The sequence below is a fragment of the Schistocerca gregaria genome, chromosome 7 (genome assembly GCF_023897955.1).
Source record: "Schistocerca gregaria isolate iqSchGreg1 chromosome 7, iqSchGreg1.2, whole genome shotgun sequence".
In the NCBI taxonomy this organism is placed as follows: domain Eukaryota; kingdom Metazoa; phylum Arthropoda; class Insecta; order Orthoptera; family Acrididae; genus Schistocerca; species Schistocerca gregaria.
The window spans coordinates 28,985,046-29,008,512 of record NC_064926.1 but is presented as its reverse complement, the minus strand read 5'-3'; the positions used below and the strand labels follow the sequence as shown (position 1 = coordinate 29,008,512).

At 38.7% G+C, this 23,467-nt stretch overlaps 1 protein-coding gene across 1 annotated transcript in view; it reads right to left on the bottom strand.

Moving 5' to 3' along the window:
• LOC126281764 (protein unc-13 homolog C-like) overlaps nucleotides 1-23,467 on the bottom strand; it is a 1,053,980-nt gene that overhangs the window by 5,152 nt on the left and 1,025,361 nt on the right. Inside the window, exon 31 of the mRNA XM_049980962.1 lies at nucleotides 30-192. Within this exon, the coding sequence (XP_049836919.1) occupies nucleotides 30-192 (163 nt within the window). The remainder of the gene's footprint in view (nucleotides 1-29; nucleotides 193-23,467) is intronic.

The following is a 23,467-nucleotide window of genomic DNA, read 5'->3' as shown; positions in this document are numbered from 1 at the left end:
AAATGTCAATTTCAAAGTGTAATACTTACAAATGAAAAGTTTCATTGTACTTTGGAGACCAGTTGTTTGATTTAGATTTGGTTGCATGCTTTCGTTTTTTATCAGCTAAATGAGGTCCAATGAGATTAACTTCCACAAATGGCCGGAACATTCCCGTTACTGTGGGCCACTTTAAGTCATTGGCTGCCACCACTGTGAAGTAATAAATGATCGAATTACAACTTGTAATGGAAGGAGCAAAAGTGAAGAGAAAAAGACATGAGAGTGGTGGGAAATGTGGAGGGGAGATTGGCTGAGGGCTGTTAGAGAGAGGCAGTTAGGAAAAGGACAGGAATGTGGTGTTGGTGAGCTCACACTGACATTTGTGTGTGCACTTGAGGACTGGGTTGGAATAGGGCAGCAGAACGGAGGAAGACAATGACTGAGAAGAGGAGGATAAGTGAAGTGAGACTGTGAAAAAAAGAGTGCAGGTGAGTGTGGGTCATGGCCTAGTGGAGGCCAATGGGAAATGGGATCAAAGTATGAAATGTATAGATGATTTCCCTCTACTTAATTCAGAGAAGATAGTATGGAAGAGAGGGGGAGGGATGTAACAGATGACACAAGCTGTGAAGCAACCATTGCACTTGAGTACACTGTGCTCAGCATTGCGTTCCATTACTAGGTTGTCAGCTCACCTCTGTATCACAGTTATACTCTGATTTTAGATATCATCATTAAATAGTCACGAAAATGTGACTGATGTCATTAAACAATTAATATTTCACATATTAACTGAAAGTAATTTATTATAAAACAAGTAGCACTAAAAGACCATGTAGACAGTTTTGAACCAAACATAATTTTTCAGTATAAAAACTGTAAGACTAATAAAAATACAGATATCTCAGTCATACAATAAAATGTCCTATATGTGTCAGATCTCTTATTGCAATTACTATTGTGTGTTGAGTACATCAACATTGCTTTTCCATTGGCATTATGATCAGAAAAGTATGAGAGGTAGTCAGAAAGCTTTAATTATAACCTTGATTAACCTTTAACCGCTGACGTGCTGTCTGTGAGACTGCGCGTATTTTCCAATACATGATTTAAATACTTTCCCTATCAAGCTGCCGTTTCAGTAGCTTCTGAGAAGTGCAAGACGACTCATGTAACTGTGAGTGAAACAGTTTTTCCACTAGACAGGTGGGTTAGAACTAATTAAATGTTGACAGAGGTCTGTCAGACCGCACGTCAGCGTTAGTGTAATTATTTACAACAAAGGGGTTACTTTGTCATTCTTCTTTATAGGTATTGTACACAGAAATAAATTGACATAGCCGGTCCGTCTGGCAGTAAAAGGTCAAAAAAGAACCAACAGCAACACATATGTGTTACTAATGAACATTTTGAAACAACTGTGCAACATTGGTTAGAGGAAACCGAAGATTCGGACTTCAGTGTTGTGGGACAGACCCCAGACAACTCTGAGAACGAAGAAATAGTCTCTGACAATGATACAGAAATGTTTGTTTCAGAAAAGGAAGAGGAAGACCTAAATCCCGTCCAAAGAATTTAAAGTAGTTTTTATGGCAATAACTGGTACAAGTGGTCGAAAAATCCACCAAACAGAGCAGTTAGAACTCCTGCACACAATATTATTGTAAAATCACCCTCTTGCAAGTTGCCTAAAAATGAAAAGCATGATCCTCTTTCCATTTGGTGCAAGTTGGTAGATACTGAAATGATGAATGAAATTTTGAAATGGACGAATGAAAAACTAGCTGCTTATAAAAATAAATTCTTATGTGAAAATCGGCCTGAACTCGGTGAATTAGACTCTATAGAATTGAGAGCATTGTTTGGTATATTATTCTATTCGGCAGTTTTCAAATCAAATCATGAAAATTCTGACTAAATTTTCGCATCTGATGGTTGTGGCCATAAAATTTTCAGGTATATTATGAGCAAAAATAGATTTCTTGTACTACTGCACTGTTTACAATTCGACGATGCAACAGACAGGAGTGAAAGATTGTTGAGTGATAAGCTTGCAGCTGTATTGTTCATATTTGAAAAAATTGTTTCCACTTCCCAAAGCTTGTACAATTTAGGAGAAAGTGTCACTGGGGATGAAATGTTGGTGCCTTTCTGAGGCTGTTCTTATTTTGTTCAGTACATGCCACAAAAACTGCCAAATACACCATCAAAACTATGAGTATGTGTGACAGCAAAACGAGCTACTTCTACAATGGATAGGTCTGAAGAAGAATAATTTTTGGTACCAACTCAATCTGTTATCCACTTATGTAAGCTAATTTATGGGTCACATCGCAATGTTACTGCTGACAATTGGTTTTCATCTATTGAGTTGGTCAATTATTTGATAAATAAGGACCTTCCGTATGTTGGAACCACGGGGGGAAAAAAAATTACCTAATGAATATCTTCCAAACAAAAACCGTGAAGAAGGGTCTGCGTTATGTTCATATGTGCCTAAAAAAAATAAATAAGTGCTGTTAGTTTCATCAATGCACCATTCTAATGAAACCGATAGGCATACAGACAAACCTGAAATTATTGCCTATTACAGTTCCACAGGGAGAGGTGTGTATGAGCTCGACAAGAAATGCGAAATCTACTCGACGAGCCGAAGGACAAGACAATGGCTGACGGCAATTTTTTACAGAATTTTCAATCTGAGTGGGGTAAATGCATATGTGATCTACAACACACAATTTACCACCAAGCCAATAGATAGAGTTTTTCTGAAAACATTAGCACAAGCTTTAGCATTGCCTCAAATGAAATGACGCGCTGTGAATAGCAAGTGGTCATGGGAATTAAGAACGACCATCATCAGAGTTCTTGGACCCGATGCAACGGAAGAACAAGCACCAGACTCTGAAGAAGGAGGTATAAATAGACGAACCTGTTACAGCTGCCCTTCAAAACTAAAGAGAAAAATGGGTTATTCATGTAACTCGTACAAAAAGGCTATTTGTCTACAATGTGCAACATTTGCATGTAAAAATTGCAGCTAATGTTGTGCTACAGCAATTTTTATATATATATATATATATATGACGATGTAAATAAAACAGAAAGAAACTTCCACATGGGAAAAATATATTAAAAACAAAGATTCCAAGACTTACCAAGCGGGAAAGCGCCGGCAGACAGGCACATGAACAAAACACACAAACACACACACAGAATTACGAGCTTTCGCAACTGGCAGTTGCTTCGTCAGGAAAGAGGGAAGGAGAGGGAAAAATGAAAGGATGTGGGTTTTAAGGGAGAGGGTAAGGAGTCATTCCAATCCCGGGAGCGGAAAGACTTCCCTTAGGGGAAAAAAAGGACAGGTGTACACTCGCACACACACACACACACACATATCCATCCGCACATACACAGACACAAGCAGACATATTATCTGCTTGTGTCTGTGTATGTGCGGATGGATATGTGTGTGTGTGTGTGTGTGTGCGAGTGTACACCTGTCCTTTTTTTCCCCTAAGGGAAGTCTTTCCGCTCCTGGGATTGGAATGACTCCTTACCCTCTCCCTTAAAACCCACACCCTTTCATTTTTCCCTCTCCTTCCTTCCTTCCTGACGAAGCAACTGCCAGTTGCGAAAGCTTGTAATTCTGTGTGTGTGTTTGTGTGTTTTGTTCATGTGCCTGTCTGCCGGCGCTTTCCCGCTTGGTAAGTCTTGGAATCTTTATTTTTAATATATATATATATATATATATATATATATATATATATATATATATATATATATAAAAACATCGAATTGTTTCCTGTACGACAAAAACAATGCAGTGGTCTGAGAGAGCGCACATCAGCGGTAGTGTGACAAGATCGGCATGTCATCAGATAAAGGTTAAATAAAGTTACATGTTTGCAGCCATGGTAAACACTGAAATCACGATACCATAGCACCATAGTATGCTGCTAGCGGAATTAGAACAAAATGACACTGTACACGGATAAAGTAGAGTACCATGAGGCAACTAGTTTTTTGCATTTCAAGGGGAACAACACTGTAACAATCAACACTGAGTTGGCAGAAGTGTACAGCCACAATGCTCCAGCATATGATGCTGTGATTAGGTGATACGAGGCCCTGCCAGTATGGTCAAATATGTCTGAATGATGGCGAATATAGTGGTAGACCATCTCTCTGTGAAGAACTAGGGATTGCAAGAGAATTGGTGCTCGAAGATCAGTACACCATAATCAAGGTGACAGTGGAAAAGTGAAAATCTTTTATCAGTTTTCAACATATTTCCCTACATTTTGAATTTGAGAAAGGGCACTGCATGTTGATCTCCACATCTGCTCACACCCATTCCAAAAGCCTCCTGAACCTAGGTGGCAGCTAAAGTGTTGCAGCTGTCCCAGGTCAATTCAGATAATTTCTTCACACAGCCATGTATGTGTGGTGGGGACGAATCATCACCCAGGCATCAGCTGATGAAGTTATGGGAGGCTATCAAAATGAAGTTTTCTTTCCATGTCAAGGTCTCAGTTTATTTCCTCACACATGCTACTTCTATCAAATTTTGCTCCCCCCTTTCCTCCCTCCCTCCCCCCTCCAAATTCCTATATTTTTCTGGCATGGCATCAAGTGTGATTTCTTCCTCTTTCATCAGATGAAGGAATTTCCAAAATGATGATGAAGTGATTTTCAAGATGGAGTGATTTCCTAACAGCCAAAATGCAGACAACCAGTTCATCCATCATTTAGAAAAAAAAATGAGTCTTATTGTGGATGAATATGTGGGTAAGGCCTAATGCTATTACCAAGGTTTGTGGCTGCAGCTGTATTTTTTTGAGATCATAATCAAAATTTTTGACCATCCCTTATATATAGACATTTCTTCAATAAATATGAAGTAAGACATAGTAACTGTGCATTATATAGTGAAAAATCCTTGGAACATATCCAGTGTAAAAGCTGTTGGTGTTAAATTTGAAAAATTGAAAAATGAACATGCTCTTTTAATAAATTATTTGCATGACTATCAACTGTCCTGTGCTTCCCCTACACAGCACATGGTTTTTTCAGAAGTCTGATTTTTAACTGATGGCAGTTGTGATCAAATGATACATGAGTGATGGAAACATGCAGAGATATGATTTTTAAGGTTAAAATAATTAATATGTTGCAATGTAATGATGACAGGTTAAAAAATAGGTAAACACATAGTTGTGGAAACTATAATGTTTCACGCTGTAAGACAATCGGCATATAGTATAGAAAATATAACCAGTATAGTGGATCCATTTGACAATGCAGAAGCTAATTCTCTTATTTTGCAACAGAAGTATGAAAATGGACTTTGAGGAGTAAATGCAAGAGGAACAACTGTCCACCAACTGTACAAAAACTAATACAATGGAAGGAGTGAACATTTTTGGGAACAGTCATACACAAAAAATTCAAAACATATTTCAGACTGTGCTAAATGGAATTTGTCTGGCTCTGCTACTGTTAAGGAACTGATCTGTAACTTAATAATAACGGAAAGATTTTTTCTTTGCAATAAAACTATGTAATATATCCTGCAATGAAACCATGGTTTTATTAAAAATGTGCTTGTCATATTCAGGTTTCTGCAGTTTGAAAATATAACACCCATGAACTTGCCACTGCACTGAGATAAGATTTGTTGAACTGGTTATGTCTATATGGGCAATGCTTTTACTTAATAAGCTATAGAGGCATGATTTGTCCTAGTGAAGTACATGCAGAAGTGAAGCAGTGTGAGTAAGTCCCGCCTTGGTAGCCCAGTTGAAAGAGCACTGACTCCTGCTCTGATACACGGTTTTAATCTGACAGGAAGTTTTAAAAGAGTGAATACTCTGGTACAGAAAGGAAGAGTAATTCTGGAGGTGAGTCCTCCCCTTAGTTCCTTCCACTAACAAAAAGTGGTAAAGTGTTAACTACAACAGGATTTGATCTAAAAATAATGTCATGGCAAATACTAAATGACCAAGTGGAAGCTCATTTCATTCTTAATGTATGTAACTAAGTAGATTTTCATAGGGCTTACATCATAATAACATCATTATGCATTTAAATATTGGAGACCTAGTTGAAAAAATTATCAGCAAACACTGTGATAAGAAAATGCTTAAAGGTGTGTTGACTTAAAAACAGAAACAGTTAATTTTACCTTCATGCTTATGAATAAGGAATCAAAGGCTGTGAAAGCACATGCACTATAGTTTACTCCTCAGTAAAATGACACAAAATTTTCACTGCCCTAAGTAATATTTCTTTGAGAGTTGGTGCTCAGAATATAAACAGCTCAATTTGTTAAACATCAAAACATGTTGCACCTCTATATATAGAATAAACTGTTCATGCCTTAATAAATCATTGGCTCAGAATGAAAAACTTGTATCTCAAAAATAAAACAAAAATATTTTTCAGGCATTATTAGGTTGGAAACCTTGTATTTCAACAATTAGTGAGCAAATGATAGGTAACGTGCTACGTGCTGCACTCTAGTGAGGAAAACCACAAATACTGTTTAGGCAACCATGACAATGTGAGAAAACCAGGCATAATTTTTCTGAGATACAAAGTTTTCACTATACGCCAACAAAATGCACAATACAGCTGCATAATCTAAAAACAGAAAAATTGTGCAAGAATGTAGGACATCAACAAAGATTTAAGAAACTTATTTATCTATTTTGCTTTAATGAACATGCAAAATAAAAATAAACTCGACTTAAATTTTGATAAATATTCAAGAGCAATGGTATCTGCTGAAACAAATATGTGTAACAATGTAAGGAGCTAATTAACATATATAGTGATGATGTTGATGAATTCCCATACTTCGAGGAGTGTAAGGGACGATGTGGGAGACCCGCACTCTGTACTAGGCAAGGTCCTAGTGGAGGTGGCTTGCCATTGCCTTCCTCTGTCTGTAATGGGGATGAATGATGATGATGCAGATGACACAACCCACCCGGTCATCTCGAGGCAGGAAAAATCCCTTACCTCATGAGGAACCAAATCTGGGACCCCATGTGCGGGAAGCGAGAACGCTACCACAGGACATATATAGTAAAGATCTCTAAGATAATGACCACGGAACCATTAATCATAAAACATTATGATAACATCATGAAAAACCCACAGATTATACATAAGATTATTAATAATTATTTCACTAGTTTTATTGATCAGCCAACCCATATTATAGATGCACAGGGTGAGGCCCCATGTCACTTCACTCAATGTATGAAGTCAGAATTGGTGGTGGTGAACGAGCAGGAAGTATGCAAGGTGATAATCATGCTGAGGAAAAAATTTACATCTGGCTAGGATGCCATACCCAGTGTGACTGATAAGGTATGTTTAAAACAAATCTGAAAACTTATGCAATTAACTGCAGCAATAGAGAAAACACATGTATATTCAGCTGTTTACAAAATCAGTGGTGTGAAACCAACGTTCAAAATGGGATGTAAGGAAGATATCTCTAACTGAGGACCAGTATCGCTAATTCCCACATTTATTATGATATTATAAAGTAAAATTCTGTCACAGCTTAGTTGTCATTTTACACAGCACACATTGCTTATAGATTCTCAGCATGGTTTTAGAAAAAGAGGTAAGCACAATCACAGCAGTTACACAGTTCTTCCATGAGGTGTAATGTCTGTTGGATTAGAGGATGCAAACAGTAGGTATATTTTAGCACATGATGACAAAGCATTTGATACAGCAAACCACATGTTACTTCTAGAAAGCACTGAATTTATATCATATTGGGGATCCTTCTGCACATTTTATAGAAACATACCTATTGAATTGTAAGCAAGTAATTGAAATACAAATTAGATGAAAAAATTATAAATTTCAATCCACCAGTGAAACAGAAATACAAGGTGTACCTCAGGCCTCAATCCTTGGTCCCTTTCTCATCCTTAGGAACAACCCATTATCTCCCATATTAGATGCAGATGACACCTCAGTCTTATTCTGTGGTTGAGATTAAAAGGAGCTAGAATCTTCTGCTGCTAGTGGGATTAACAGTACTAATGAAGTATGTCAACAATCAGGGCCTCAAGGTGAATGTTATCAAATCTCTGTTATTGGGTGTGGTAGACAAATACCATTAACTTTGTATGTGGAAAAGTCAAAAGTGTCTTATATCTCCTTAGCCAGATCATGAAGATAGTTTCTAGCAGCTGACATCCAATTAAGAAGAATATTGCTATTACAGAAATGAGCAGTAAGACTTATATGTGGAACAAAGCACAGAGTCATGTTGTGAAATGTCCATACAGCACAAATACTTACAATATACTTGTTATAACGATTTAAATTACTTACATTTTGTGTAAGTTGACTAACTGCAAGTACTGAAGTGATGTAGATGATCACAAGTCACAACAAAATGTAATTACTTATAGAATAGAATGAAATTAAAAATAGCAGATCAAAGCTCATACATCAATGGTTTGTTTTGGTTTAAGAAACTACCAAATCATCTAAGAACATGAAAGGGAATTGACTACATCACAAAATCAAAATCTATTCTGGTACAGAAATCTTTATTATTGTTCAACAATTTGAGACACAGCTTATAATTATGTAAATGTAACACATTTTGTAAATATAATTAATGTTTCTGATCCTCCCCCCAAGAACCATGGAACTTGCCGTTGGTGGGGTTTCTTGCATGCTTCAGCGATACAGATAGGCCTACTGTAGGTACAACGACTATGGAGAGGTATCTGTTGAGAGGCCAGAGAAACGTGTGGTTCCTGAAGAGGGCCAGCAGCCTTTTCAGTAGTTGCAGAGGCAACAGTCTGGATGACTGACTGATCTGGCCTTGTAACGCTAACCAAAACAGCCTTGCTGAGCTGGTACTGTGAACGGCTGAAAGCAACAGGAAACTACAGCCATAATTTTTCCCAAGGACATGCTGCTTTACTGTATGGTTAAATGGGGAGTCCCCCATTTGGATCTCCGTGCAGGGACTACTCAAGAGGGTGTCGTTATAAGGAGAAAAAAACTGGCACTCTATGGATCAGAGAGTGGAATGTCAGATCCCTTAATTGGGCAGGTAGGTTAGAAAATTTAAAAAGGGAAATGGATAGGTTGAAGTTAGATACAGTGGGAATTAGTGAAGTTTGTGGCAGGAGGAACAAAACTTTTGGTCAGGTGAATACAGAGTTAGAAATACGAAATCAAATAGAGATAATGCAGGAGTAGGTTTAATAATGAATAAAAAAGTAGGAGCTACTACAAACAGCACAGTGAACACATTATTGTGGCCAAGATAGACATGAAACCCATACCTACTACAGTAGTACAAGTTTATATGCCAACTAGCACTGCAGATGATGAAGAAATTGATGAAATGTATGATGAGATAAAATAAATTATTGAGACAGTGAAGGGAGATGAAAATTTAATAGTCATAGGTAACTGGAATTTGATAGTAGGAAAAGGAAGAGAAGGAAATGTAGTAGCTGAATATGGACTGGGGGTAAAAAATGAAAGAGGAAGTACCTCGTAGAATTTTGCATAGAGCATAACTTAATCAGAGCTAACATTCGGTTCGAGAATCATGAAACAAGGTTGTTTACATGGAAGAAGCCTGGAGATACTAGAAGGTATCAGATAGATTATATAATGGTAAGACAGATATTCAGGAACAAGGTTTTAAATTGTAAGACATTTCCAGGGGCAGATGTGGACTCTGACCACAATCCATTGGTTATGAACTGTAGATTAAAACTGAAGAAACTGCAAGAAGGTGGGAATTTGAGGAGATGGAACCTGGATAAATTGACTAAACCAGAGGTTGTACAGAGTTTCAGGGAGAGCATAAGGTAACAACTGACAGGAATGGGGGGAAAGAAATACAGTAGAAGAAGAAAGGGTAGCTTTGAGGGATGAAGTAGTGAAGGCAGCAGAGGATCGAGTAGGTAAAAAGACGAGGGCTAGTAGAAACCCTTGGGTAACAGAAGAATTATTGAATTTAATTGATGAAAGGAGAAAATATAAAAATGCTGTAAATGATGCAGGCAAAAAGGAATACAAATGTCTCATAAATGAGATTGACAGTAAGTGCAAAATGCCTAAGGAGGAATGGCTAGAGGACAAATGAAAGGATGTAGAGGCTTATCTCACTAGGGGTAAGATAGATACTGCCTAAAGGAAAGTTAGAGACCTTTGGAGAAAGGAGAACCACTTGCATGAATATCAAGAGCTTTGATGGAAACCCAGTTCTAAGCAAAGAAGGGAAATTGCACAGAGCATAACTTGAAAACAATATTATGGAAATGGAAGAGGATGTAGATGAAATGGTACTGTGTGAAGAGTTTGACAGAGGACTGAAAGACCTGAGTTGAAACACGGCCCTCGGAGTAGAGAACGTCCCATTAGAACTATTGATGGCCTTGGGAGAACCAGTCCTGACTAAACTCTACCATCTGGTGAGCAAGATATATGGGACAGGCGAAATACCCTTAGACTTCAAGAAGAATATAGTAATTCCAATCCCAAAGAGAGCAGATGTTGACAGATGTGAAAATTACCGAACTATCATTTTGATAAGTCACGGTTGCAAGATACTAACGTGAATTCTTTAAAGACGAATGGAAAAACTGGTAGAAGCCAACCTTGGGGAAGATCAGTTTGGATGCTGTAGAAATAGTGGAACCCGTGAGGCAATACTGACCCTACGACTTATCTTAGAAGATAGATTAAGGAAAGGCAAACCTACATTTCTAGCATTTGTAGACTTAGAGAAAGCTTTTGACAATGTTGACTGGAATACTCTCTTTCAAATTCTAAAGGTGGCAGGGGTAAAATACAGGGAGCAAAAATCTATCTACAATTTGTACAGAAACCAGATGGCAGTTATAAGAGTCGAGGGGTATGAAGGAGAAGCATTGGTTGGGAAGGGAGTGAGACAGGGTTGTAGCCTCTCCCTGATGTTGTTCAATCTGTATATTCAGCAAGCAGTGAAGGAAACAAAAGAAAAACTTGGAGTAGGTATTAAAATCCATGGAGAAGAAATAAAAACTTTGAGGCAGCAAAGGACTTGGAAGAGCAGTTGAACGGAATGGACAGTGTCTTGAAAGGAGGATATAAGATGAACATAAACAAAAGCAAAACAAGGATAATGGAATGTAGTCGAATTAAGTTGGGTGACGCTGAGGGAATTAGAATAGGAAAAGAGACACTTTAACTAGTAAATGAGTTTTGCTATTTGGGGAGCAAAATAACTGATGATGGTTGAAGTAGAGAAGATATAAAATGTAGACTGGAAATGGCAAGGAAAGCATTTCTGAAGAAGAGAAATTTGTTAACATCAAGTATAGATTTAAGTGTCAAGAAGTCGTTTCCGAAAGTATTTGTATGGAGCGTAGCCATGTATGGAAGTGAAACATGAACGATAAATAGTTTGGACAAGAAGAGAATAGAAGCTTTCCAAATGTGGTGCTACAAAAGAATTCTGAAGATTAGATGAGTAGATCACATAACTAATGAGGAGGTATTGAACAGAATTCAGGAGAAGAGGAGTTTGTGGCACAACTTGACTAGAAGAAGGGATCGGTTGTTAGGACATCATCTGAGACACTGAGAGATTACCAATTTAGTATTGGAGGGCAGCATGATGGGTAAAAATTGAAGAGGGAGACCAAGAGATGAATACACTAAGCAGATTCATAAGGATGTAGGTTGCAGTAGGTACTGGGCAATGAAACCAGTCTCATGACTGAAGACCACAACAACAACAACAACAAACAATATTTCTGATGTCTGAAAAAGCCATCATCATGAAATGAAAATGTAAGTCAATAAAAAAAACTGTAATTACAGTCTAACAGAAAATGAAATTAATATTCTCTCAGACTACTGGACTTAGCATCTCTTTTGTTATGCCTACCAAAATTAATTTAATTCATCACAACACAGGAGGTTAGATGTGTTCATCACTAATGCATCATCAGTTACAAAACAGCCTTGAAATAAGATCAGTCACAACAGTTCAGTATATAAATTTTTGAAGTCCCTAAATGAATGTTCCATTTACAAAACACTTTCGAGCATTAAAATGTAGGCCATGACTGTGAAAGGAGTATTAAAGAGGTAAAGCAAGGTTTAGATGAAGTATAATTTTGATAATGCTGAAATTTTATAATTAACTGGACTTTTTTAATGTAAGCAAATATAAGATTAGTTAATTTAGTCATGCAATCAGTAGTATATAAAATACAATATGTATCTAGGAGACCTTCTGTGGAGTTTGGAGGGTAGGAGAGGGTACTAGTGCAGTAACCTGTCCAATACTACACCTACCACCCACAGGCCATTAGGCAAGTGTATTGTGAGCCAACATTCAAACGGTGCACCTGCGATTACCCCAGGCAGCCGCTGGGGACAACCCAATCTCTGCCTGCCGTCGCCTGGTCTACCGTGCATACACAGCACTACACTAGCAACATCTCATGGGGACAGCATCATTATGAGGACACACACGGACCTCTGGGCCCTCAGTTGTTAATTTATTTGAGATGTGTAACTACCCACACTGTACTCTTGGTGTTGTTGCTCTGTGACCCATGAAATTGTGTTTCTTGTATTCAGATTCTGGGGTTTCCTACCAATCAGCTCTTCCATGGAAGCTTCACACAAGTCCCTTATGCAGCAACAAAAATGGCCATGTTGGAACAGTTGTTGGTACATTGCACAGGCTCAGCTGCCACTTTTTCCCCTACTGCTGTTACCACCATATGTTGAATTCATGGAAGACAGTGGTGCTTGTGAGAAGTGAATTTGCAAACATTTCATGGAGCTCTTAGTGGTTGACAAGGAGGTATTGTGGATACCACATCACATGTATAAGTTACAGTAGCACTTAGCTCCTCTGCAAGAACCAGGTCCAATTTCTTCTGATGTGCAGTTTGCTGTCCACCTACAACCACAAGCAAACACATGAGACCATAACATGTGTTAAATTCTACTAATGTTGCAAAGAGCTCCAGCAGTTGTATTACTTTTGGTCAGCCAAGCTTCACAGCCATAGTCGTAAGTATCAGTTTGTCATGACAGAACTTTGTGGAGTATTGAGCGGATGCCACAGTCAGATACACGATCATTCCTTCAGTCTCAGATAAGCAAGTGCAACATGCCCTTCAACTTAAGGATCCTATGTTGGAAGAGGTTCTGAATATTGCACAGCTGTTCAAGCTCTCCCATGCTGTGGACTGCCAATTAGAGATGTTACCATTGTTGACAGCGTCTTACCCTGATGTATGTAGTGCACTGCCTCAGCCACACTACAAACACATCAACCAGTCTGATGCAGACAAACTTGTTGTCAGAAAGTGTGAACATTATCTCATTCATGACCATCTTGTTTTGTATGGTAGGAATTGGCAGCATGCCCCATGTGGTGGGTCTCATGCCATAAATGTAAAAGAAAGGTCATATAGCAGAGGTACTGATAACTGCCTCCCCTCCCCCCCCCCCCCCCCCCCCCCCATTCCCTGCCTCTCTCCACCCACTCCCTTCCTACAGGAGTCACTGTAGGTATCAATGGATGATGATATTCACACTAATCCATCACTGACTTTGCCCCTGACTGCAAGCCAGAACAAATTTCTCATTGAAGTGTGGTTGGTGGATCCAACAATGATCCTACAAGCTAACATGGGGACTACTGCATCCCTATTAAACTCATAGACATATGCCAGGCTTTGGTCCCTGCCAGTGGCATGCATCAAGCATAGATTGTTAAACTATTAAAATAACCAGCTTCCTTTCTCTGTGCAGATTCCTATACTCAGCCAATTCACACATGACACAGTGTACAAGTCAGTTATCCACTCTGTTATATCCTTGGTAGTTAATGATGTGAGTACCGAGAATCTGTTAGGGTTAGATGTCTTTGCTGCTTTTGATTTTTCCACTACAGATGCAATGCATCTGGTGTTGGACCAAGTGCCTTATCATGAATTGGATTCTTTGTGTTCTGAGTTTTCAGAGATATTTGCCCTAGGTTTATGTTGCACACACAGTTCAATGGCACCCATCTGTCTCCAACCCTCAACCTGTGCCCACTGTAGTTTTATGCAAACAGGTTAAAGACAGAGCTGATTGGCTTGATGTCACTGGGAGTGATTAGTCTGATTTCTTCAAGTGAATGGACTAAGTCATTAGTGGTCATCAAGAAGCCATCTGGTCAGCTTCTACTATGTGGAGACTTCAAGGTCACTATTAAGATTTTTACCCTCCACGCTGCCGTCCAATGCTAAATTTGTGATCCCTTGATACCTCAGAACATGTCCTACAAACTGGTCCCTTCTTCTTGTCAAGTTGTGCCAGAAACTTCTCTTCTCCCCAATTCTATTCAAAACCTCCTTGTTAGTTATGTGAAGTACCCATCCCTTCAGCATTCTTCTGTAGCACCACATTTCGAAAGCTTCTATTGTCTTCTTGTCCAAACTATTTATTGTCCATGTTTCACTTCCATACATGGCTACACTCCATACAAATACTTTCAGAAATGACTTCCTGACACTTAAATCTATACTCAATGTTAATAAATTTCTCTTCTTCAGAAACACTTTCCTTGCCATTGCCAGTCTACATTTTATATCCTCTCTACTTCGACCATCATCAGTTATTTTGCTCCCCAAATAGCAAAACTCCTTTACTACTTTAAGTGTCACATTTCCTAATCTAATTCCCTCAGTGTCTACCAACTTAATTCGACTACATTCCATTATCCTCGTTTTGCTTTTGTTGATGTTCATTATCGTCTACCCCTTGCATATGTTGCTTTGGAAATGCACCCTTTCTGTTACATCTGCTTGTGAGCATGCTTTTGTGCAGCTTATGGATAGTCTTTGCTCTGTGACATGTCTTCAAACATTTCAACCTGGCGAGCATCTGGTGCTGGCCATGGATGCATCCTAGTACAGTGGGGCTGAGGGTCCTGCCCCATCGCCATTCACACACCTCTGAACAGCCTACTACCTTTGTGCTGAAAACTTTTGACTTGGCTTAGCAACATTACTCTCTGATGAAAAAAGGCTCTTGCTATTGTCTGTGATTTGAAAAATTTCATATGTTCTTGTAGGGAGGAAAATTTCATTTAATTACTGATCACAAGCCATTGGTTTCCCTGTTCAACCTGTTGGTGTCCTTACCAGATGAAACCACACATTGTCTTCAGCGCTGAACTCTCTTCTTGACCTGATACAATTATGAGATCCATTTTTGTCCCACCTCACAACATGTGAATGTGGATGCTCTGTCCTGTCACCCAATGGGCACTGACCCCTCATTCAACCACGAGGAACTGCTTGGTTTTCAACTGGATACAGAAGTGAGGCACACAGTGATGACTTCCCCACCACCAATTCCCATATTACCTCTGCTGTGGTGGCAGATCCACTGCTCCAGCAGGTTGTGCACACAGTACAACATGGACGGCCGGACTGTCCACTGTGCCAGGTGTCAGACCCAATTCAGAATTTTTTGCATTGTGCCATTGCCTCCCCCTCTCAGATAGTATTTTCCTCTCATCTGTGGAAGGGGTCACTCTGCAAGTCACAGTTACAATAGCTCTGTGGCAGGATGTCCTCTGCTTGTTACACCAGGGTCACTGGGGGATCTCTCGCACACAACTGTTGGCACACCACTACATGTTTTGACTGTGGTAGTTGACTGAGAGTTGGGACACCTTGTCATGGCCTATTGCCAGTGTTCAGGTTAGCAGGCAGCATTGTGTACTGTTATTGCATTTTTTTTTAGTTCTTATAGAACAATACCAATTGGGGTCATGAGTTCCACTAAGCTCCTGCATGGCCATCAGCTATAGATGCTGCTGAACCATGTATAACTATGGAAAATATAATACCACCTACAGGAAAATTGAAGACACCTTTGAAGAAAAGAGAAGCAGCTGTGTGAATATCAAGAGCTCTTATGAAAGGCCAATACTACGCAAAGAAGAGAACACTGAAAAGTGGGGGCGGTAGAAGGGATATGAACTTGAAGGCAATATTACAGAATGCACAAAGGAAATGGATGAAGATGGGATGGGAGAGGAATTTGATGGAGACTGGAAGACTGAAGTGTAAACAAAGCCCCTAGAGTAAACAATACCCTGGAGTAGATGACGTTCCCTCATAATTATCAAGGTGCATGTGGAGGCAGCCCTAAAACAACTATTTAAACAAGTATGGAAGGTACGTCAGACCTGTGAAATAGCCCCAGACTTCAAGAAGAATGTACTAATTCAAATTATATAGACAGCAAGTACTCACAGGTATGACTATTATCAAACGATCAGTTAAATAAGTCAAAATACTGACATCAGTTATTTGCACAAGAATGGGAGAACTGGTGGAAACCAACACAAGTGAAAATCAGTTTGGATTCCAGAGAAATGTAGGTCACAAGGCAATACTGACCCTATGACCAACCTTCAAGAAGCATTTAAAGAAAGGCAAACCTATGTTTATACAGGATAGCTATTCATGTTTGGAGGGAAAAAACCTAGAAAATTCCTCATATTGGAAGGAACATGGTCTCATAAGAAGCTCCTGGTAAACTAACAGTGAGTGGGAGGGAAGGGTGGGAGTCAGATACCACAATAATGACTTTCCTTTGCTCTCAGCTGAGATATATTAGTCATAAGCAGCAGTTTAACTGCAGTTTTTAGACACTGATAATGTATGTGGAATACACAGTATGAAAAAATAAGTATTTTAAAATTTGTGATTTACAAAATTCAGTTACAATGAAATTTCAATGTTAAGGACTTGGAGTATAAACAAAATGGAATTGGACAGTGTCTTGAATGGAAGATACATCATGAAAATCAACAAAATCAGAACATAATGGGGAAATTAAATGTAATCGAATTAAATCTAGTGATGTTGAGGAAATTTCATATGAAGTAAGACACTAAAAGTGGTAGATGAGTTTTGTTATTTGGACAGTAAAATAACTGATATTGGGCAAAGTAGAGAGGATATAAAATGTAGACTTCTTATAGCAAGGGAATCATTTCTGGAAAAAGGGAACATCTAATATAAATTTAAGTGTTAGGAGATCTTCCTGAAGGTATTTGTTTGTGGTGTATTCTTGTATTGAAGGAAAACATTGATCACACAAGAAGAGAACAGAAACTTTTGAAATGTTGTGCTACAGAAGAATACTGGAGATTAGATGAGTATATAGCAAAGTAATAGAAGTGGGGACAAAAGAAATTTGAAGGCACAACCTGGCTAAAACTAAGGGGTTGGTTGATAGGACACATTCTGTGACATCAAATAATCATCAACTTAATACTGGAGAGAAGTGTGTGTGTGTGTGTGTGTGTGTGTGTGTGTGTGTGTGTGTGTGTGTGTGTGTGTGTGTGTGTGTGTGTGTGTGTTGGGGGGGGGGGGGGGGATAAAAACTGTAGATGGAGACCATGAGATGAATACAGTTAGCAGATTCAAATGGATGCAGTTATTCAGAGATGTAGACTTACACAGGACAGACTAGTATGGAGAACTGCATCAAACCAGTCTCTGGATTGAAGACCACAACAACCCTCCTTTAGTGATACAACTCAAACAAACCATGAAGCTACATATTATTACAGAATAGTGTATCTATTAGTAGTGTTATTTTATTTATCCATTTTTTAAATTCTGTGACTCCATTCTCAGAATTAAGTAAGTGATAGCAAGAAACTGATGTAGCAATAGTTTGCATGATCATTACTTTAAATAAATTCTGATCTAGCATCCAGAAATTTAGGAACTACAATTGTTACCATCTGAAACCTGATATGTTCTCATCAATGTAAAGAGTCTGGGTAAAAACACTACAAACTAACACATTTTAAACTCAACTTGTTAAACACCCTAGGGATGTCAATTGGATTGTGTGGGTATTACTTTTAAAACATTCTGGGAATGTTTCTACAATTATTACAAATATTCTTAAGTTTTATTTATCAAATCACAGTTTGGCCTGCTTCAAGACACTTCATTGTATAGCTGTCTCATATAAATGTTCAGAGAGCACAACACTGTGAATGTTTTACGAAGAAACCTCAAGCTTCTTGACAGAGAATAAATTTCATTCCTAGATATGGCTAAAAGATATATATTTTTACAATAATAATTAAGGTTGATTTTTGTGTTATAGTCTGTCGTTTTCTTCATTTGTATTTCTAAGAGGTGATATTTCTGATAATATATAAGAATTATTTTTATTTTTTATTGATGAAAAATGGTTTATGAAATTTTCATGGTGTACTGAATACCCTATCTGTATTAGGCTTTCATCTGATTTCCATTCACTGTCAGACATGATATTTCAACTGGGTATCAGCCAGATATCATTAAGTTATAATGTTATCAGAAGGAACAATATGTTCAGTTGAAGCCTCTGTGGACTGTGTACTAAACTGTTCATGTGTTTTTGCGAGACAGGGTCAGTCTGCTCATTTTGTGTTGTACTCTGTCAGTTACTCTTGGAAAGCCTTAACCCATAGAGTATCAGATCAGGGAACATTTGTCAACAGCTCCTGGCTGTTGAAGGGTAGGAAGGGAATAAAATACCTCCCATGAACAAAACAACCAGAGACAAAACTTTGGTAACAAATTCAGCTATGATAGACCCAGCAAGCGAACAATGAATACAATACATACTTTCAAACATGCCTCGCAGAGAATAAATGTAATGGAAGATGAACCAGTTATTCCAAACGACCAAGATTTGGTCCAGTGACCATACTAGACACTGACAGCGAAGGTGGAGAAAGTGATTTACTTGATGAATAGGAGGACTTGATATTCTAGGATTGTCAGAAAACAAGTGGAAGGGCAAAGAAGTAGGGAACTGAGCAATGGATATACACTTTACTGGAGTGGGAAGGAGGTAGAAGGAAGACATGTCAAATAGTACTAGTTATGAGAGGAGGACTGAAAGTGGAGGTGAGATAGGATGATGAAGGTCAGAGTGCAAGTGAAAGGGAAGAAAATGGAAATTCTGAAAGTATATGTACCACAAGTAGTTGGATGTTCTGCTGTAGAGAAGATGGGCTTTGAAGAGGAAATGCAGAGACAACCACATGAACAGAGGATCATGACAATAGGACATCTAAAACACACGGGCAAGGAAAGAGAAGGGCATGAGGAAATATTGACAATGGAAGTGTAGCGAAGGAGAAATGAAAAAGGACAAAAATTATTACACTTTTGTAAAAGTAATGGCTGAGCAGTCGCCATGTGGTGTAGCCATGATTATCTGAACAAATATATGGTAGACTCCATAATATGCAACCAAGATACAAATTAAAAAGTCACAGATATCAAGGTATTACCTTTTGAAGTCCTAGATAACAATCACAATCTTTTATTAGTGGTCATTAGAGGGATTAAATAGGAAAATGGGGGCAAAAGATGGGAAAGATAAAAGTGTGGAAGCTGAAAGAAGAGAATTGCAAAGAAGAATTACAGAAAATAGTAAAGCACAATGTACCAAGGTATGAAATACACTCATTAGAGGAAGACTGGGAAAGGTTCAACACAATGATGGTGGAAGCAGCTGGAAAAGTCTGCAGAAGAATCAGTGATAAGAAATGTTGGAAAGAAACACCAGGGGGGAACAACAGAGTAATGAAGTTACAAAGAAAAACAATGCATTCTGTACATTGTTTAAGGAGAGAACAGAGAAAGCAAGAGAGCAATACACTGAGAAGAAGATTGTGACTAAAAGAGTTGTGGCAGGAGAAAAGAGCAAATGGATGGAAGACTGAACAAAAATGATGGAAGAGGACAGTGAGGGGATTGAGAAAGTCCTCTTGGAATAGTTAAAGATAAGAGGAGGCTCATGATGGAAAATGTCAAGATGGTCAATAAAGATGGAAATAAAATTAAGAATGTACAGGAAATTAAGGAGACGTGGATGCAATATTCTGAAGAGTTACTAAACTCCAATGAAAATATAAATGAGGAAAATGAGGAGCCCAAAGAAGTACAGTATGTTAAGATAGATCTAATCTGGAGAGAAGTAGAGGAAGTGATAAAGACCAAGAAAGGGAAAAAAAGTGCCTGGAGTGAATGAAATATTTGTGAAGAAGGTGAGAGCAGCTGGGTTACTGGAATACAGTGGCTCTATGGGGTCATGACAACAGAATGGAAATAATGAATGCCACTTGAAGACTGAAGGACATGAATTATAGTCCCAATTTTTAAAAGGGTCTGCACAAAACTAAATCAAAATTGATGTGTCATGCTTCCAAGGCATTTGAGAAGATCCATAAGAGAGTAGGAGGTGGACTGAAAAAGGAATGATATCCGTTTAGAGTAAGAAGGTTGATAGTGGATCTAATTTTTAGTATAATGCTGCTCCAAGAGACACTATGAATGTGGTAAGGATTTAGTACTGATGTTTCTGGATGCTGAGAAGGTTTACGACAATATGAAAAGAGACAAGATCTGGGAAATCCTTCAGATAAGTGGAATCGGAAGGCTGACTATGAGAAGAATAAATGAAATGAATGAAGGAAGTGCAAGTAGTTTAAAAACAGGAGGGATCTGATACGGCACAACAGGCAGTGCAAATAGGAGTTGAAAAAATTATTACGTCTAAACCACAATCAAGTCCAAATACAAAGACATGGTCATCACTGAAGTGTTACACTTAGTATGGAAAGCACATTTATTACTAATAGTGACATACTGCCACAACAGAACTTTTGTTCTGCACAGATAGTGCAGGTATTTATACAAACATCAAATGTTCCAGAATGCCAATATTTGTAGAACCATCAAAAAGTTCCAGATATACAAACATTACAAACATAAGATATTTCAAGGACCTTCGAGAAATGATAAAATATGGAAAAAAAAAAAAAAAAAACAAAAAAAACAAATAACTGCTGATGATCAGTTTCGATCTGGTGACCCAGAGCAAAACAGGCAGATGCTCACTACTAAACCACTTTGCAGCACCAGAGTTCACAGAACTGCTTCTTTGTGAAGTTACAGTGATCCTCTGATTCAGAAGTCCTCATTGGAGCTGTGTACAGCGCCCTGGATTTAGATTTTGTCAGTGGTTCTCTGTGTGGTGGCACTGGCAGAACCTTATTACATCCTCTTCACTATGATGGACACCAAAGGTAGCTCCTCCCATCAAAACTTCGGGACAGTTGTGTGGTCTTCTGGTTCCTTGAACTGGCCATCATTGATTGTGCTTCTGAAATGCAGTGGGGCTTCATAGGGAGGACATGGATGACATCTCTAAACTTTTGTCTTCTTGATGAAGTGACATAATCCTCAACTTCATATGTGATGAAGGACACAGGTGAGAAAGGATACAACATGCCCTAAAGTAGCACTTAAGTAATTTTTCCAATAATCAAACTTTAAGCCTAGGCATAAAAATCCATACCAAGTCTGCCAGGCTGTATCTCACTGGTGCATACTACATGCTATAGTGGCCTCAGTCCATCTCCCGGGCATCCAATGCCAGTATGTGAGCCACCTGCCTTGTTTCTTCAGTCCTGATGATAAGGTTGTTTCACGTAGTCATTCTGAGTATCGTCTGGTTGAAATGGGGATGGTGTATCCATTGTCATTTTGATCATGTAGCAAAGGGAATCGCATTAAGTCTGTAGTGTCTTGCTTCATAATGTTGTTTGCAAATGTCATGAAGGGCAGTACTGAACCCCAATCTTTCTGTTTGACAGCTATGTACATAGAAAGCATATCTCCCAATGTCTTTTTAAAGCATTATATGAGGCCATTCATCTGTGGATGGAAAGTGGTTATCATGCTGTGTGTAATGTCTCAACATGGAACTACTTCCGACATTAATCTTGACTGGTTGGTGTGAAATTCTGTCTTGGCATTCTCATCATACAATGCAAGCATTGGAGAAGTTGTTAGAGTCTCCTTAAGGACCAGGAAAGATTGCTCTTGTGAATCATTCCAGGAAAATCTGGTGTCTTCCTGCAGAAGTTCTTGCAAGGAATGTGCCTTGGTACACAAATGCTTTATGAATTGCCAGTAGCACAAGCACACTCCAAGAAAACTTCTCATGTGTCAAGTAATTGAAAAATCTGTAATTGCTCTTATTTTCTCTGGATTGGGATGGACTTCACTGCCATACATTAGGTGCCCCACGATTTCTACTTCTTGGGCAGCTAGGAGGTACTTTTTCAGATTCAAGTGGAGACCTGAAGTCTGAACACATTTTGACATGGCCATCAGTCAGAATAGATGTCCTTTAAATGTCTCTGAGAAAACAATAATGTCATCCAGACAGCAAAAACCTTTCATCCATTTAAGATGTTGAAGCAGGTTGTCCATCATATGTTCTACGAGGGCCAGAACATTACATAACCCAAATAGCATAACTTTAAACTCATAGGGGCCACCAGGAGTCATGGAACCCATCTTTTGGTTGTCAGCCTTGTCAACCTAGATTTGCCACAGGCAGTCTGAAAAATATTTTGCACTTTTCAAGCAGCCATTCTTAAGTGCATTCAGACGTCAGGTCTCCACCTGAATCTGAAAACATGCCTCTTTGATGCGCAAGAAGTACAAATTTTGGGCCACCTAAAGTATGGCAATGCACAGCAGTGGATATACATATCTAGTTGTGATTCTGTTCAGTTGTAGGTAGCCAATGTAGAAATTTAATGTATCTTTCTTCATCTTCACAATGACCACCAGAGAGAACTAACGACTATGTGAAGGTTCAATGATGTCATCTTGCAGCACCTTTTCCAGTTCCTCTTGGATTATCAAACGTTTAGCCAGCAGCACTCTATATGAGTGCTGGCTAACTGATGGATGATCCCCACTGTAGTTATGATGTTTCATCATGGGCTGCACGGATCTGAAAGCATTCAAAAATTGGTAGAGATTGGCTATCATTTACTTAACTTGTTCCTCAGTCAGGCCAGATCCTATTGGCAGTTCCTCCCCTGTGTTCTCTGCAGTAGTAGAGGAGCAAAGTTCTTCATTGATGACACTAAGCAGCCCTAGTCTGGCTGTCCCTATGCAGATGTCTTAAGGGATGAGTTGAGCTCCTCATGGCAATTAGAGTTCCAAAGTTTTACTTAATCATCTACAATGCTTATGACCATCACTGGCATGTTATTTCTTCTGTGAGCCTGAGTAGCTTTCTGCAATCAACAAAAGTTTCACTGTTCAGTTGGGCATCTGGCATGATGAGTGGAATTCATCTCATTGATGACAGAGGGACAATGTCTTTAACCAAATGCTCAGAGCAATCTTTGTTACCTGTGCTTGTTGGAATAGCTTTGTCAATTTGGAACTCAGATTTACCATGGCCTTTGATTGAGTGTGACACCTGCTAAAAGTCCCAACTGAGAATATCATAACTACACTCTGTTAAAATGGCAAATCTGTAAGGCTGTGGTCTGTCATTGATAGTTATTCTTGCA